We start from the raw sequence: 14,231 nt of genomic DNA, 5'->3' as shown, positions 1-14,231 counted from the left end.
AACTAAATCTTAAAAGGTTAAATGAGAGAATTATAATATTTCAGTTCCATTTTACGTAACGTGTATGTGATATAAACTTATTTCAAATTCTAAGAACAGCAGTAAGGTAACGAATCGTTTTTAAGGTAATTTTGAACACAATAAGCATTATAAATTTAAAGATTATTTTTATAATTTAAACATAATCATTTTTATAAATATTCTGCTTAAAGTTATTACTTTTCCACATTTACAAAAACAGATATAAAAATATAGTGAAGTGAATTGATGCATATAAAAAACTAGACAATTTACATATATTTTGATAGCTCATATTGATGTTTATTAGGCACATGTATAATAGCTTCAAATTGCACTTATAAGTTAGAAAAGAGTGTGAAATTATGACACAAATGAAAATGTAGCAGAATTGCTAATATACAACATGCTATCTATTATTTTTACTCATTTTTGTTCCTTAATTTATCTTTTTATAAGGTGTGAAAGTTGTTAAAGAAATTGCTCGATTTGAGATAACTAGATATAAAACGATGATATTTATGTGCAAGGATTAACGCATAATTTTTAATAACATAATTAAATTTTTATAATGTAAGAGATGAAGATATTATATTTTATACATATTAAATTAGGCTTTACATATAAGATAGATATGTGATGTGTGATCACGTGATATATTATCACGTGCAAATGATCGATTTAAACTTCATATTTTCCTGTATATATATATTTTTCTTTTTTATTTAATTTATATATAATGAAGTTTTGAATAGCTTCGATATATTTACATAGGTTAGAAGTTAATGACTAGTAATTAATTTTCAATGTTGCGGCATATTGTGACTTATAAAAGAAATGAAAACTGCGTAACGTACTTTTTTCGCGTATACATATATACATACGTGTATGTAGTAGTCTTTTTCATTACGATATCAAATATTAAATAACTATTTATTCTAATTATTCTAAATATTCAAAGTCTTCTTTTTATGATTCTAAGTATATAAGATACATTATAATTACTTAATATGTCATTACAAATATAAGAATAAGTATATAGAATGGTAATAATTTATTGCATTTTATGTAAGACTTTCATTATTTGAAGTGTGTATATGTAGGAACTAATGAAGAAAATCCTTTGATATAAATACTGATTCAACTTTATATGCTTAATAGGAGCAGCCGTGCTGAGACACGTATTTAAATATGAAATTTCCGAAACATATCTTCGGGTATCATAGAATGAGCTTGTCTCCTATCACGAACAGCATTTCGTTTCCTAATCGTAAATATGTGGCGCCACTATCGTCGGCATTACCAACGTTCACTATCGTAAAAGATCTACTTCAAGGAAATGTTTTCTTTGAACATCCTGTGTTTCTGAAAAATTTTTAAGCGTAGTTCATAGTGGTTACACAAGATATACGAACAATGCTTGTAAAAAAATTGTAATATAAAGCGATAGGCTGTTTCACGTGGCACATCTACCGGTTATAAGCTTGGCGCGAAAACTTTCTTTCAAGGAGCGCGTCAGATCCCTGGGCATACAGCGCAGGAAGAGGGACAAAGAAAGGAAGAAAGAGAAAGAGAGAAGAACCGAGGGTACGGGCCAGGGGTGTCAGGGGATCTCGAGCAACTTGGCACGTCCGTGTACGGAGGCAACAGTGCTGGTGGCAGCACAGACGCTCGTTGATGAGCGAACAATTCACTTTGGTGCGCGGTTTAGCGACGTTGTTTCGTCTGATCGGTGTCGTGAAATAAGGGTGTGCATATGTACCTATGTAACGAACCGATAAAATATGTCTGTAACATTTTTATCTGTCCGGTTTTCTTAAGTTAAAACGGTCAAGTGTTATTGCGGTGGTACGAAGAGTTTGTTGGCTGGTGCGCGCCGTGCGTGCGGTTGATCGGAGCGTATACCGCTGTTCTCGTCAATTTGGTGGGAGAGTGAGAGTGAGAGGGAGGAGGGGTTTCCCGTCCTCCTCTTCTCTCGCTAAAATCGGCCGAATTTTTGAACAGGGAGGAAAAACGAATAATCTCAATAGAAAAATATGGAGATATCGAAGAGTTTGCAAGAAGAAATACTCACTGTGCAAACTAAACTGAAAAATGCCATACGCGATCATCAGGTGAGTACCGCGGCTATGCATGTATGTCGATAACGATTTAAAGATTGAGAGTACGAAGCCGAACGAACGAGCGACCAAGTTAACGAATGATTCTTGCCTGACCGGCTATTTCATACTTCTTTTTAATACATTTATAGCCTATCGATTAAAAAGTCGAGATAGTATGTTCAATAGGTAATCGACTCGGAAAGTGAAATAGTTTTTAGACAGTTTCAACGTATTTTTCGAATGCAGTTTGTTGTTTCCCGAGGAATCATCGCAAAGTAAACGCAAACTAGTATATCGCTTGTTTAAGTTCTTAACAAATTCTTTTTGTGACTCAGTTTCCTCGGCATTCCCACGCACTATGCGTGCACAAACGCATGTACGCATCGAGCACGCGCGCGCGTGCATAAATGCACACCTCCTATACTACATGTATTTACGGAACTTGTTATTTCAATGTAAATTCTATGAAATTTAATGAAACAATCACGTTGATCAAAGATGTCCGATTTATACAACACACGAACAGAAACTGAGTCACTCTAATGTGGTATACAGTATACACCTCCTTTCGATCTATTTTATAAAAGTATCCCTTTCACTCGTATCGGACGTTTGTAAACTGTATTCGCTCTTCGGTTACGTTGCGCGTTATCGAAAGTGAAAGAAGCGTAACAAGTTCCAAGGGAACTTTTGCTTGCTTTTTAATCATATTATAAGCTTGCACCACGCAATGATCATTTTTTTTACGAATCGCACAAACTCGAAGGTAAACGAGTGTTCAGACCTTAACCTTTGTTGGTAGAATGCTTCGACCGATGCGTCGCATGACTTTGAGAACCAACATTCTATCTCTCTCTTACTTTTTATCTTTATCTTTCTCGCTCGTTCATGCAGTTACTCACTTGTTCGGTTGATTTCCCTCTCTTTTTCTCCCGTTTACCCTAACTTCTATAGTCCTACATATATTCTCTCTCCGTTTCTTTCTCCTTTACTTGCTTACTTTTGTCTTTGTCCAGTTTGCTCTTTCTTTTTTAACTACTGCCATATACTTTAATTTTATCATGATGTATGCACTGCACTTTTACTACGATAAACACAAGACGACTTCCACTATATTTAACTTCTACCTTATCCTGTTCTCTGCCGATTTACTTTTGAATTTCTTTATGTTTATTACTCGATAGCACATAAAAAAGTAAACCAATAAAAGTTTGATTAATTCTAACGGGAGTACTATTAGCTTTTATCAATATTTTCGCACTGACCTTTATTTAAAACTTTGAACGCTTGTTTTTTTTTATACCGCCGATTTAAACTCCGCATTAATACTAAATGATCAAAGACTAAAGGTATTCCATCGATTAAACTCCGGACGCGTATGTTAAAATACTATAAATCAGTATTATCGGGTCATATATAACGTGTATACTTATTTCGTCTATTTACACTAAACTTCTATTAACAAGTACTAACGTTAGGGGGATATGTAACGCAATGGGGAAAGTTTAACGGCACACGATCCGCATTCTACTCTGCTCTACCGACCTTGTCCTGTCTAATTCTTCGAAACTGAATATTTTCGTTCGGACGATAGTTTGAGATACGTGTAATCGATATATCTCGATAATCGACTTCTATTTATTTTGATCTCTTCGATATGAATTCGTTTTTCGACATAATCGATCCGTGTTTAGTATCGTATTTGGTAAAGTTTTTGTTCAGCGTAATTATAAAAATAGCTTTGGATGCTTGCTTAATTGGTTAATCGCTGAATAATTTATCAGGAATTTATCAATTGGATTGTATTGGATCAATATTCGCGTTCGGCGTATTTGCGAACCGGATAGGGCAAACCTGTTCTCGTTTGATACGCATTTGAGTTACACGTCGATTGTCGGGAAACAGGTGCGTAGAATTATCGGTCTGTGAATTTTATAATATTTTAAAAAACAAAGTCAGAGCATACGCAACACAGGGGAAAAACTGGTATACGACATTTTGTACTTCGCACGAGTTTATTTTAATATTATGTACACATCGATATATAAATAAACGTATATAGAATATACTTTATTTTTATTTCGAACGTGTTTACTTTGGTGGTCGATAAGATTTTTTTTGAAAATTTTTCTCCCTTTTTGTTTATCTAAGCATAGATCAAAATTAGCCAAAACAACATTTCTCTACTGCAAAAAAGGAAAAGAAAGGGAACTTTTAATCACGTAAAAACATTAATTTGACCGTTTGTACACATTTTTCAATACAAGCGACACACAATGTTACGGTAATTGCGTCATTACGCCGCAGAAGAGACGCCACGGTCGCGTGTATAAAAGCGTAGCGACCGAGGATGTTCTGAATCGAACATTCGAACCATCTTTGTAACTAGAACTAATCGTGAAATTTTCTCTTTCAATTTCAGATCTGTGTGGGTAAATTGAAGGATGACCCGAACGTAAGTCGCTTATTTTTGTTAATCCTGCAAACCATTTCGAAATTTACAAACACACGATCGTACGTACGAGTATCTCGGAGGGATCGTAATAACAGTGGTACTCTCGTACCAGGCTTGCCGGAAAACCAAGTCTCCGCTACCAGTTATTTTTGGCGTTACAATTGATTTGCTGTATTTAGTGGATGTTAAATCGTTCGTGTCTTGCTAACGTTGCCATTCGATGTCGTATTGATATTCTTCGGGAGATAGTTTTCTTCCAACTTCCTATATATAACGTAATAATTATTATCTCTGAAACAATTAACTCGCTTCCATTATACCTTATGATCGTTCTCGCGTTGACCTCGATAAAAATATAATTAGAAGAAAGTTTTCGTTCTTTTCTATCATATCGAAGGAAGTGTTATCAAAATATGAAAATTCTCGTAACAATTACGTGTTACTCGATCAGTTTCTACCGGTGACTAACTGTTATGTCATAATAACTGTAACAGTACGATCGATGCGAATACTTACAGCAAAGCAACAAACAAACAGACGAAGCTATAACAAACTATATTTGTAATTAGATGTAAGAATTTCTTTCGTTTTTTTGTTATTATACCGCGCTGTTAATAGAATGAACCTATTTGCATATAGCACTCTATTAATACAAAATATATATAGTACGCCTAATTAAAAATGTGTTCTCTGTTATTTTGCAGAATACAGATATCCTTGGTCAGATACAAAAGATTCACTTGCACATCGTATCTCTGGGAAGGTGCCAGGTAAGTTGAGAATCGATTTCCTCGAGCTTCACTCTTTCGCGATGATCCAGGACAGGCTTGCTCGGGGATGTTCCATATTTATGGCTGTCCGTTACGTGCAAATAGAAACGATATCATATCAAATCATCCTACCGATAACGAATCGTCTAGGAAACGTAAAATTGTATCGATCAATGTCCTTGATTCCAGGCAAGCAAAATATCCGCTAACTCGATCGATAGACGCATCACACAAGAGAAACGTTTTAAAGATATTACAATTAAGACAACCGTAATACTATCTATTCCAGTAATTTTATTTATCGCTAGTAAATATAAGTTGAGTATTCGACATAAGAACATCTATAATAATTATTAATATCTTATTTCAAATTTGATCAAGCGTTTCACGCTGCTACCTTCAAATGGTACATTTTCTCGTAACACCAAAGCATATCATCGAAACGAATTAATTCACAAGTTTGTATAATTGATCTGCTTAATGGGACAAGTCATTTCTGGAATGCATTTCATCGCAAACTGTCCATACGTTATCGAATTATGCGTCTATGTATCGACCAAGCTTGCAGTTTCTTCGTAGGATTCTCGCTAGCATGAGTAATGCACAGTTATAATTAAATAGCGAACTCGTTGAGCGAGTTTACCAACCACCTTTCCAAACTTTGTCGATCGCGTCGAAGATAGAGACGAATAGACGTACTCTTTCTCCTTGCTCACGCACCATATATATCCTGCATCTTTCTAGTCTTTCGCGAGCTTACTCGGCCACGTAACCATGGCTGTTACATTATCATAAGCTCGCGTACATCGCATCCAGTAACAATATCATATTTTCTACTGCAGAAACATATGAACTTGGCGAAAGAAAACTTTCAATGAACGTTCCAAACACCGGAAATAACTGCTAAAGGCTATCTACGCTTGTCGACGTGATAAAAGAAAAAAAAGAGGATAAAAAAAAAGGTTGTAGAACGACGCGACTAATTAATGAAAAAAGAGACGCTTGCGGAGAATCGAATTTTCGTCAAGTCGCGAGAAACATATCCATTTTCTCGAACGATATCCGTGGAACGTGTGCGCGGTCGCGTTAAATTATATGAATCACTTGGAGCGCGTTTCTTTTTGGGATTCGCGAATCGACGCGAAGAATCGATAACGGGGCTAGTGTTGCCCGAAGAGACTCTGGTGGATGCGCTTTGCTATCGCCCAGCATCCTTTTCTAAACATTTTCACGATAATCCCGTCGACGCGGATGCGCTTCTTTCTCTTCCCTTTGTATACTCGTGTTTCTCCTAAAGTCTCTGCCTCCCAACGGCTTTTCTGGCTGCCATTTTTCTTCTTTTTTCACGTTGGCAATAAACGACCGATCCAGGTAGATTGCTGTCGGAGCGAAAGAGATACGTAAACGGATAGAAATGGATAAAGATGGAGTAACTGGGAGTGAAAGAGAGGCACGTATATACAGATACACGTTGAGGGGGTGGATGGAGGTTGTACCGGGGAGTATGAGATGGAGAGAGATGTTGGACAGAGAGAGAGAGAGAGAGAGAGCGAATGGGACTTGGGCGAAAAGGAAGCAGAGTAGGGGCCGGGCAGAGGGGCTCAATCAATAAAATGTCCCGCAGAAACGTTTTCAGCTCTTTACGAAATCTCCGCGTTTTTTCCTTTCTTCCCTTTTCTTCTTCCGCATCCCTTCGGTTTCCTCGTTGGTACGTCGTCTGTTCCGGTTTTTCTGCCGCTTTCCACGCTCATTTCACCGGGATCGCTCTTCGACCGTTGTTCATTGTATTTCAAGTTAAACGTTTTACTTCTGAAAACTTCCGCAAGTTGCTCGCCACCTAGCCGAGACACGGTGTCTCTGTGTTGTACAGAGGGGGGAAGCCATCCTACCAATCTTAACAGATTATTAACATGCAACATACCAAATACATACTCACCACGCGTGCAGTCTTTTTTACGCGTAAAGGCGAAAGTTTTTATTTTCTGTATCTTTCTTCCCTTTTTGAATACAAATTGGAGATCGTTATACAAGAGAATTAAGCTTGGAATTAAATCGATCGATATATTCTCTAGAAAATCATGTCAGTTTTTGATTATTCGTTACGTAGCTCTGCGGATTCTTCGTCGTTAAATAATTAAAAATAATACGAACACGCAACATTTTTCTTGGCAGAATGTATATCTCAATAAATTGTAATAACAAACGGTACACCAGTTCTTTGTAATTTATTAGCAATTGCTGATCTATTGTCGCTTGCATTCGTATTGTCGTTGATATTTCAACGAATATTTTGTCGACTCGTAAGAAAGCGCGTTTGCTAAGGATGGGCTTGCATCTAACTTAACCATACGAATTCATATTTAAACGATCTGCAACACGTAGTCTGCCAAGAAAGTTTTCTACGATCATCGTTGACCGATGCTCTCATGCTCATAGTTTTCAATCTGAATACGCAGAAGCAAGTTGTCCAGCGGCTGCGCAAAGAGGTCGAAACATTCAAAGCGGAGAACGCGAATGGGGCAAAAGTTTCCATCGCGTCGCTTCTCGGATTGAACAACAATAATCATATTACAAATAACAATGAAACAAAACTTAAGACCGGCAATGACTTCACTACGAAGAGTTCGAAAGAGGACTACGAGGAGATCGTTAGGAACGGGGATATTGTCTCGCCTACGCGGAATCCCGCATCTACCAAGTGAGTTTTAATTGCGAACCTCGAATAGTTTGTAGAAGTTGATAACGGGAATTTCTTTTATATAAAATCATTTATCGTGTTCGTTCTTAGGGGACGGCCCAGTTCGGTGGAAACGATTTCCGGTGAAGATGACGTTATCGAAGTTTCCATGGACGAGAATTCCAATGAGAAATCTGAGAAAGAAGAGCCAGAGGAGCGTAAACTGGAATCGACTGAAAAAATTAATTTTTTAAACGCTCTTGGTCTCATTACTACCAAAATGTGCGCCGAATTACAAAACAAGAGGGCTGAAAGGAAACGTCGGAGTACTGCTAATCCGCAATTTGTATATTCCAGTCTCGAAGTGCCAACGGTAAATATGGACAAATTTTTAATTATCATATTGAATGGCATATTAGTATCAAACGTTTTGTATGCTTATTTTAGAAACGAAAACGACACTCGTACCTGCAATCTGGAAATGTTCCGCAAACTCGTCAAACTACTGCTCGTATGAACGGTCCATCGCCACCTCCTGTAAAAGTTGTGCCGGCAAAGTCTACGTCACCACCAACGTCAAGGACAGTGATGAAATCTTTAATACCGGTACAAAAGTCCACTACGAGGCCGAACATACTTAGAAACGTAACGGAAAGTAAAGTTTTCCCCAATAAAAACAAGGTTGAAAATGGACCTAGTCAAACACAATTGCCCGTACCTACTGTAAAGTCTGTTCAATCGGTCGGCAGCAAGGCGGTTCATATACCTGGTTTACCTTCCAGTTTAACTATAGAGAGAATTAGCAGTGATTCAGCAGTTTGTATAAGTTGTAGAAATCCAGGTATACCATCAACTTTGCTTTACATTATTCTTGTTTCCGTGTCTTTGAATCGTAAATATTCGTTTTAATTTTATGTTCTAATAGGTACGTTAACGGTGTGTGAAAATTGCGCATCGAATTACCATGTGTCTTGCCACTCCATATCACCAGCTCCATCAAGAATATGCCCCAAATGTGCGTTAATAGACGAGGAAGAAATTGGTGACGGAGACGAAGGGGAAGAGGGAGATGAAGGACGTCCATCTTTTAAAAAGGACGAGGAATTCGGTAAATCGTCCTTGGTTTTTCAGAAGATTTTTAGCTGTAGTAACGTTGATCGTGTGATTGACAAAAAAGTTCTTGTTTCCTGCAGACACTAGCTTTTATGAATGTTCGTGGCACGCTTATCTCATTTCGCGGCGGCACCGTTCGGAATCATTCGATGTATTGTGATGTATTCTTGATAACAAAAAAAAAAAAAAGAAAGAGAGAGAGAGAAAAGATATAAAAATATAGCGGCATTTTGCTTATACTCGATAATCAGAAATTAGCGTACACATGTATGTGCTATAAAAGAGTTTCACGCGAAAAATAAAATGGAAAAAGTACTTATAGATAATGCAAACAAGTTGTATGAAAGAAGAGCAGGAAATTGTGTAACATGGGTCCACAATTTCTAGATTTAACGTGCAACGAGGTATCGCAGCGTTGCCGCAGACTTTATTGAGCGTAAGCACACAGAGAGAATAAACGAGAGAGCAGCCTGCCGGAAGAAGTGTCGCGAGTGAAACCGGCTTCTCAAATACAGCAGAAGAATTTGCAATTAAGAAGAACTTTTTGGTCGATCGTCAGTAATAGGGCACAAAAAAGCAACGTGTATTGAACGCGAAATATCTTGCAGAGGAGAAAGAGAGAGAAAGATATGAGCTGCTCAAGCGAAACTCGGATCTGAGATTGCAGGTTTACGAGTTGGAAAAACGCTCACAACTACTCGGCCAGTCCCTTCAGGTTCGTCCTGTGGCCTGCGTAGAAAGAAATTCACAAATTTTTTTCATTTGGAATGCCGTTAATGGAATTATACGCAAATATTTTGCATCTTTTGTTTTTTCATCAATGAGAACCTGCAAGATCTCTACGTTTTTCTTGTTCATTTTGAATATTCTTTTCTAAATATGTGCCGATTTTTTTATAACAAAGCTAGTTGTTTGCTTTATAAAAAAATCGATTTATCTAACGTTATAATTTTTTTTTAGCATTATTACTGTAGAGATATACACGTACAGACATAAATTACTTTTTTTTCTTGAAGTAACTTATACGCTACTGTTCATAAAATACATTACCTACAGTAATAATTTGATTCGTTAATTCGTGAAAGTACGTAATGCACGATGCTTCTATCACGTACGACTTAAAACAACTTCAGTGTTTTATAAAAAAAAAAAATTAGTTTCGACGTTTCATCTTTACTTCTTAAATTTAAATTATGTATTGCTTATGTATTTTGTCTTAGTAAATATAGTCAATTGACGAAGATAGATTCGTGTATAAGAAACGTTAAAAAGTAGCGTATGTGTGTAAATATCACAATACCGGGATATATTTCAAATCGTTTCGTTAAAATTTTGTTCCGAGAGCATGTGCATCTTTATCGTGATATTATCAGACAGTAATCGATGTGAATCTTAAGTTTTGATATTTTTCAGATTCTTTTAATACAGTAGTGTATGTTTGCTAATTATTAAATTTTTCTTTACACAGCTACAGGAACGCACGCGACAGGAATTATTAGGAAAGCAAGAGAAGACGCAGAGATCTATAAAACGACTTGTGGACTTCATAAAACTGATGCAACTCAGAAAAAGCGGGGATTCTCCTCTTCCATCGGCATCGGTCAACTTCCCTCCTCAACTTTCCTCATCCCAATCTCCTCCAACAGCATCAACCAATCAGACGTTGGGACTTCTACAACAATCAACAGTGACTATCGAGAAAGTTCCGTGCCCTACTCCTCCATCGTGCTCAACCAGCTGCCTCGATCGAGCATCGCCTATGTCGATAGGGCAGAACCACAAGTGTCCTACGCCTATCAGCTACCAATCACCAGTGTTCAGTCAGAAAAGCATCAATCATACCTTATCGTTAAAAAAATCACAGAACCAGCTAGAAGGGCAAGTCAATCTTCCGAAGACCAAAATCACGCCACAATGCTCAACTATAAACTGCCAATCACATCAGGCTACAACTCTCGCATTCAGACCGAAGTCTCCGACTCCTCTGTGTTCATTGGTAAGCAATTGCCTGACACCGTCGGTCGTAACCGCAAGAAGCAAACAAGTCGCGCAGTACCCGCCCTCAATCGTATCATCGACACCGAAAATCTCTCCATCACGGCAAAATACCAATTGGAACGAACAACTCTCAATGGAAGAAAGTCCAGGGCCAGGCAGCCAAGAAATAAGTTCGGTATCAGTCAACTGCGATCCACCAGAGCTACAGAAATCCTACTGCCTTCCTACGATAGTACCGAATCCGATAAGCAGTTACAAATTACAAAGTCAACCGAGCCAGAGGAAAGAACCCTGTTCAATAGTCGTGCAAAGCACAGGCCAAGAACCGGTGGTCTTCTCCACTCACTGTTCTCAGGCCATAACAAGTCCTATATCCTCACCGATAATTCTCGAGAATCACGAGACATCGGTCCAGGTAACAAAGATTTCTCAGTCGGGAGACAACAGCTGTATCATCAAAGCTACCAGTTGGAATCAGGCGAACGAAACGAGCCTACGGTCCAGTTGCAGCGTGGTGCCCTCACAAAATTCTTCGAGCACGTGAAATTGGAAGAAGCGCATATACCAGCGCCATCTAGAGCAAAGCTAGTATATAAAAGCGGTACTACTTCCGAAAGGAATGAACTTGAAGTTACCGAAGTCGCGGACGAAGACACAAGTAGTAGCGAATACGCCACCAAGACACCCTTGGCATCAAGCACTTTCGAAGATGATTTCGTTGATGGAGAAGTCAAACAGAAAAAGTGGCTCTCGAGCAAGGTCATAGCAAAGAAAGGACAAAAGAATGACAACATAATCAAGAGCGTTGAATCGCATGATTCTGCTTCGAACTCGATGACATCGAACGACTTTATCACGTATGAACGTAAACACGGTAATACGTATGTTAGAGTCGAATGTGAACATGGCGATGAGGACGATAATGCATTGACTGATACGTTTCAAGATGATGTGACTTATACGCGCATCGGACCTCTGACAGAAATTGTATCAGAGAATCGGAAGGATCGACAAGATTCAGCATCTCTGTGTAACGCACAAAACACTTTCTTGGAGCTTCATAATGAGGTCTCAGTTCCTGATGATAAGGCTGATTCCGAGAGACAAGACTTATCTAGTGGCACACCTTCGACCAGCGCCAGCAGCAGTAGCAGCACGAGCGACAGCGATACTCCGGAACAAGCAATGAATGACTCCATTAAATACTCTCGACGACGATTATCCGGAAACGATTATAAGGAACGTTTGGGCATTAATGCTGTATCCCCGGAGAATATGCAAGTCCTCGAACAATTTGAATCGGCTATGCTGGAAACAGGATGTAGCAATGCTGCCACTTGCTAGGGTTAGATTAAAATGCGGTGCGCACGCGTTGATTATGCTCATTGCTGAAAATTTTTCCTTTCGTCGATGAAATTGACTATTTCTCAAACACTAAGTTTTTTTTTTCGTGTGAAATACGTTACGTTTGAAGAGAAAACATTTTTGAGATAGTTCGAATTCGTATGTTTAAGGTGGGTTAGATTAGTAGTAATCGTTACTGAATTTCTTAGGCAGTTCCTACTTTTTATACTGCCTCGAGAAACATTGCAATCGTTCGTATATCAATGTTCCGATTATAACATTACGATAATAGTGGTAATTAACTACCATTATATTTCAATTTATAGAGATAGATTTTCTTATTATTCTGTTAGTTTTGTTAGCTATCCTTTTATTTATTGATTGTTGTTCATCAGATTTCTTGTCTTAAACTTTTTGTAATAATTAACGATGCACGAGGACCAAGTTTGAATTTCTCCTAATTCAGTAACACAATTTGATGAGAAGTTAAGGGAAATCTTGAACCATCTGTGTACAATCATACAGATAGAACATTAATCCAGATGGATAATGAAAAATTATGAATTATCATGCATAGTAAAATTATTTATGCAAAAATTTTACTAAGTTTTAAAACGCTTTAAACATTGTTTCATTGATATTTTCAATCTCGATGAGTAGGAAACACGCACATATCTGACAGATACTGGGCGATTTATGGAAGGCTTAAAAGTAAGCCTATGTACGTAAGTCGAGTCATATTACCATACTGCCTTAATAGTAATTTAAAAACGATACTTTTTACAATAATTTCTTATGGATAAGCTCGAGAAACGTGTACGACTCAATAGACTGATTTGAATGTCGCCATATTGAAATTAAGAAGAACAAAGAGGAAAAAAAGATAATCAAAATGCATTACCGTAATCGACGTAGACTTTAAGATTGCGTGAACGTTAAGTAGATAAAAAAGTTACTGAAGCAACTTGCTATCTTAATTTTATGATTCAGATAGTTTCTTACGAAGTACAGGAAAAAGAACCATGCTTTTTTCTTTTTTGAATACCTTACATCGAAGTAAATGCCTCGATAAAACTGAACGTTACTATTATTTTTAGCATATGGTTTATCAAATTCTTAAGCATTTTCTTCGATAAATCAATGGTAGCAGTATTTACTATATTTCAGTCCGTGATGTAGGCGGATGTCTTTCAGCAGTTAGATTGTGTCGAATATTACGATTTATATCGGTGAATTAATCAGTATATTGCCGTTGAGATAATTTTTCTGATCGAAAATTGGGCGGTAAGCAGTCGAATTCATTAATCTATTTATTCCGTTCTCGTTTTCCCTCTTGCGGCAATTACCGCCAGCTTGTCCAATACATTTAAGTAGTGTATAAAACAAAAAAAAAGAAATTGTTATGCAATGTAGGCAACGAGATAAAAATCGAAATTCGTATTTTTATGAATAAAGTGGAACTGAAATATAAATTCTAGAATACAGATCTTTATTTATACGTGATATGATTTCTTTCTTAAATTTTTGAATTTGTTTTTTCGAGAAACAGAATGTAGTAGAAATTAGTACGCGACAATGATTTTAATAGAAGTGATTTTTAACGACACGGTATTTTGTGGAGCGTAATAACTTTTATTTCGTATATTGACGGACAACGGTGATGTAGAAGGGGAACTCCCGACTCGGACAAACACTCGGCTAATGATATGTAAATATGGTGGAGCTAATCAAGCGGCTGTGCCAACAGGATGCAA

General features: G+C 37.4%; 1 protein-coding gene across 2 annotated transcripts; it reads left to right on the top strand.

Moving 5' to 3' along the window:
• The first annotated feature begins 2 nt into the window (after positions 1 to 2).
• On the top strand, positions 3 to 13,949 carry LOC117155747 (uncharacterized). Of its 2 annotated transcripts, XM_033332036.2 has the most exons (9): positions 3 to 125; positions 1,527 to 2,132; positions 4,543 to 4,575; positions 5,280 to 5,345; positions 7,802 to 8,043; positions 8,134 to 8,395; positions 8,470 to 8,863; positions 8,948 to 9,130; positions 10,604 to 13,949. In XM_033332036.2, exons 2-9 carry the CDS (start codon positions 2,055 to 2,057, stop codon positions 12,475 to 12,477), a joined length of 3,132 nt encoding a protein of 1,043 aa, XP_033187927.2. In that variant the 5' UTR covers positions 3 to 125; positions 1,527 to 2,054; the 3' UTR covers positions 12,478 to 13,949. The 2 variants fall into 2 exon arrangements, with proteins under 2 accessions (XP_033187927.2, XP_033187928.2); XM_033332037.2 differs by lacking the exon at positions 3 to 125 and having other exon boundaries at positions 1,168 to 2,132.
• Positions 13,950 to 14,231: the final 282 nt, after the last annotated feature.

Source organism: Bombus vancouverensis, chromosome 6 (genome assembly GCF_051014615.1).
Source record: "Bombus vancouverensis nearcticus chromosome 6, iyBomVanc1_principal, whole genome shotgun sequence".
NCBI lineage: Eukaryota > Metazoa > Arthropoda > Insecta > Hymenoptera > Apidae > Bombus > Bombus vancouverensis.
This window is presented reverse-complemented; position numbering and strand designations above follow the sequence as displayed.

What these genes read in the sequence shown, in the direction of transcription:
- LOC117155747 (XM_033332036.2), top strand. Translation starts at nt 2,055, where the DNA reads ATGGAGATATCGAAGAGTTTGCAAGAAGAAATACTCACTGTGCAAACT. An exon ending in CGGAATCCCGCATCTACCAA is followed by an intron (nt 8,044 to 8,133) that starts GTGAGTTTTAAT and finishes GTTCGTTCTTAG; the next exon opens with GGGACGGCCCAGTTCGGTGG. An exon ending in CCAGTCTCGAAGTGCCAACG is followed by an intron (nt 8,396 to 8,469) that starts GTAAATATGGAC and finishes TGCTTATTTTAG; the next exon opens with AAACGAAAACGACACTCGTA.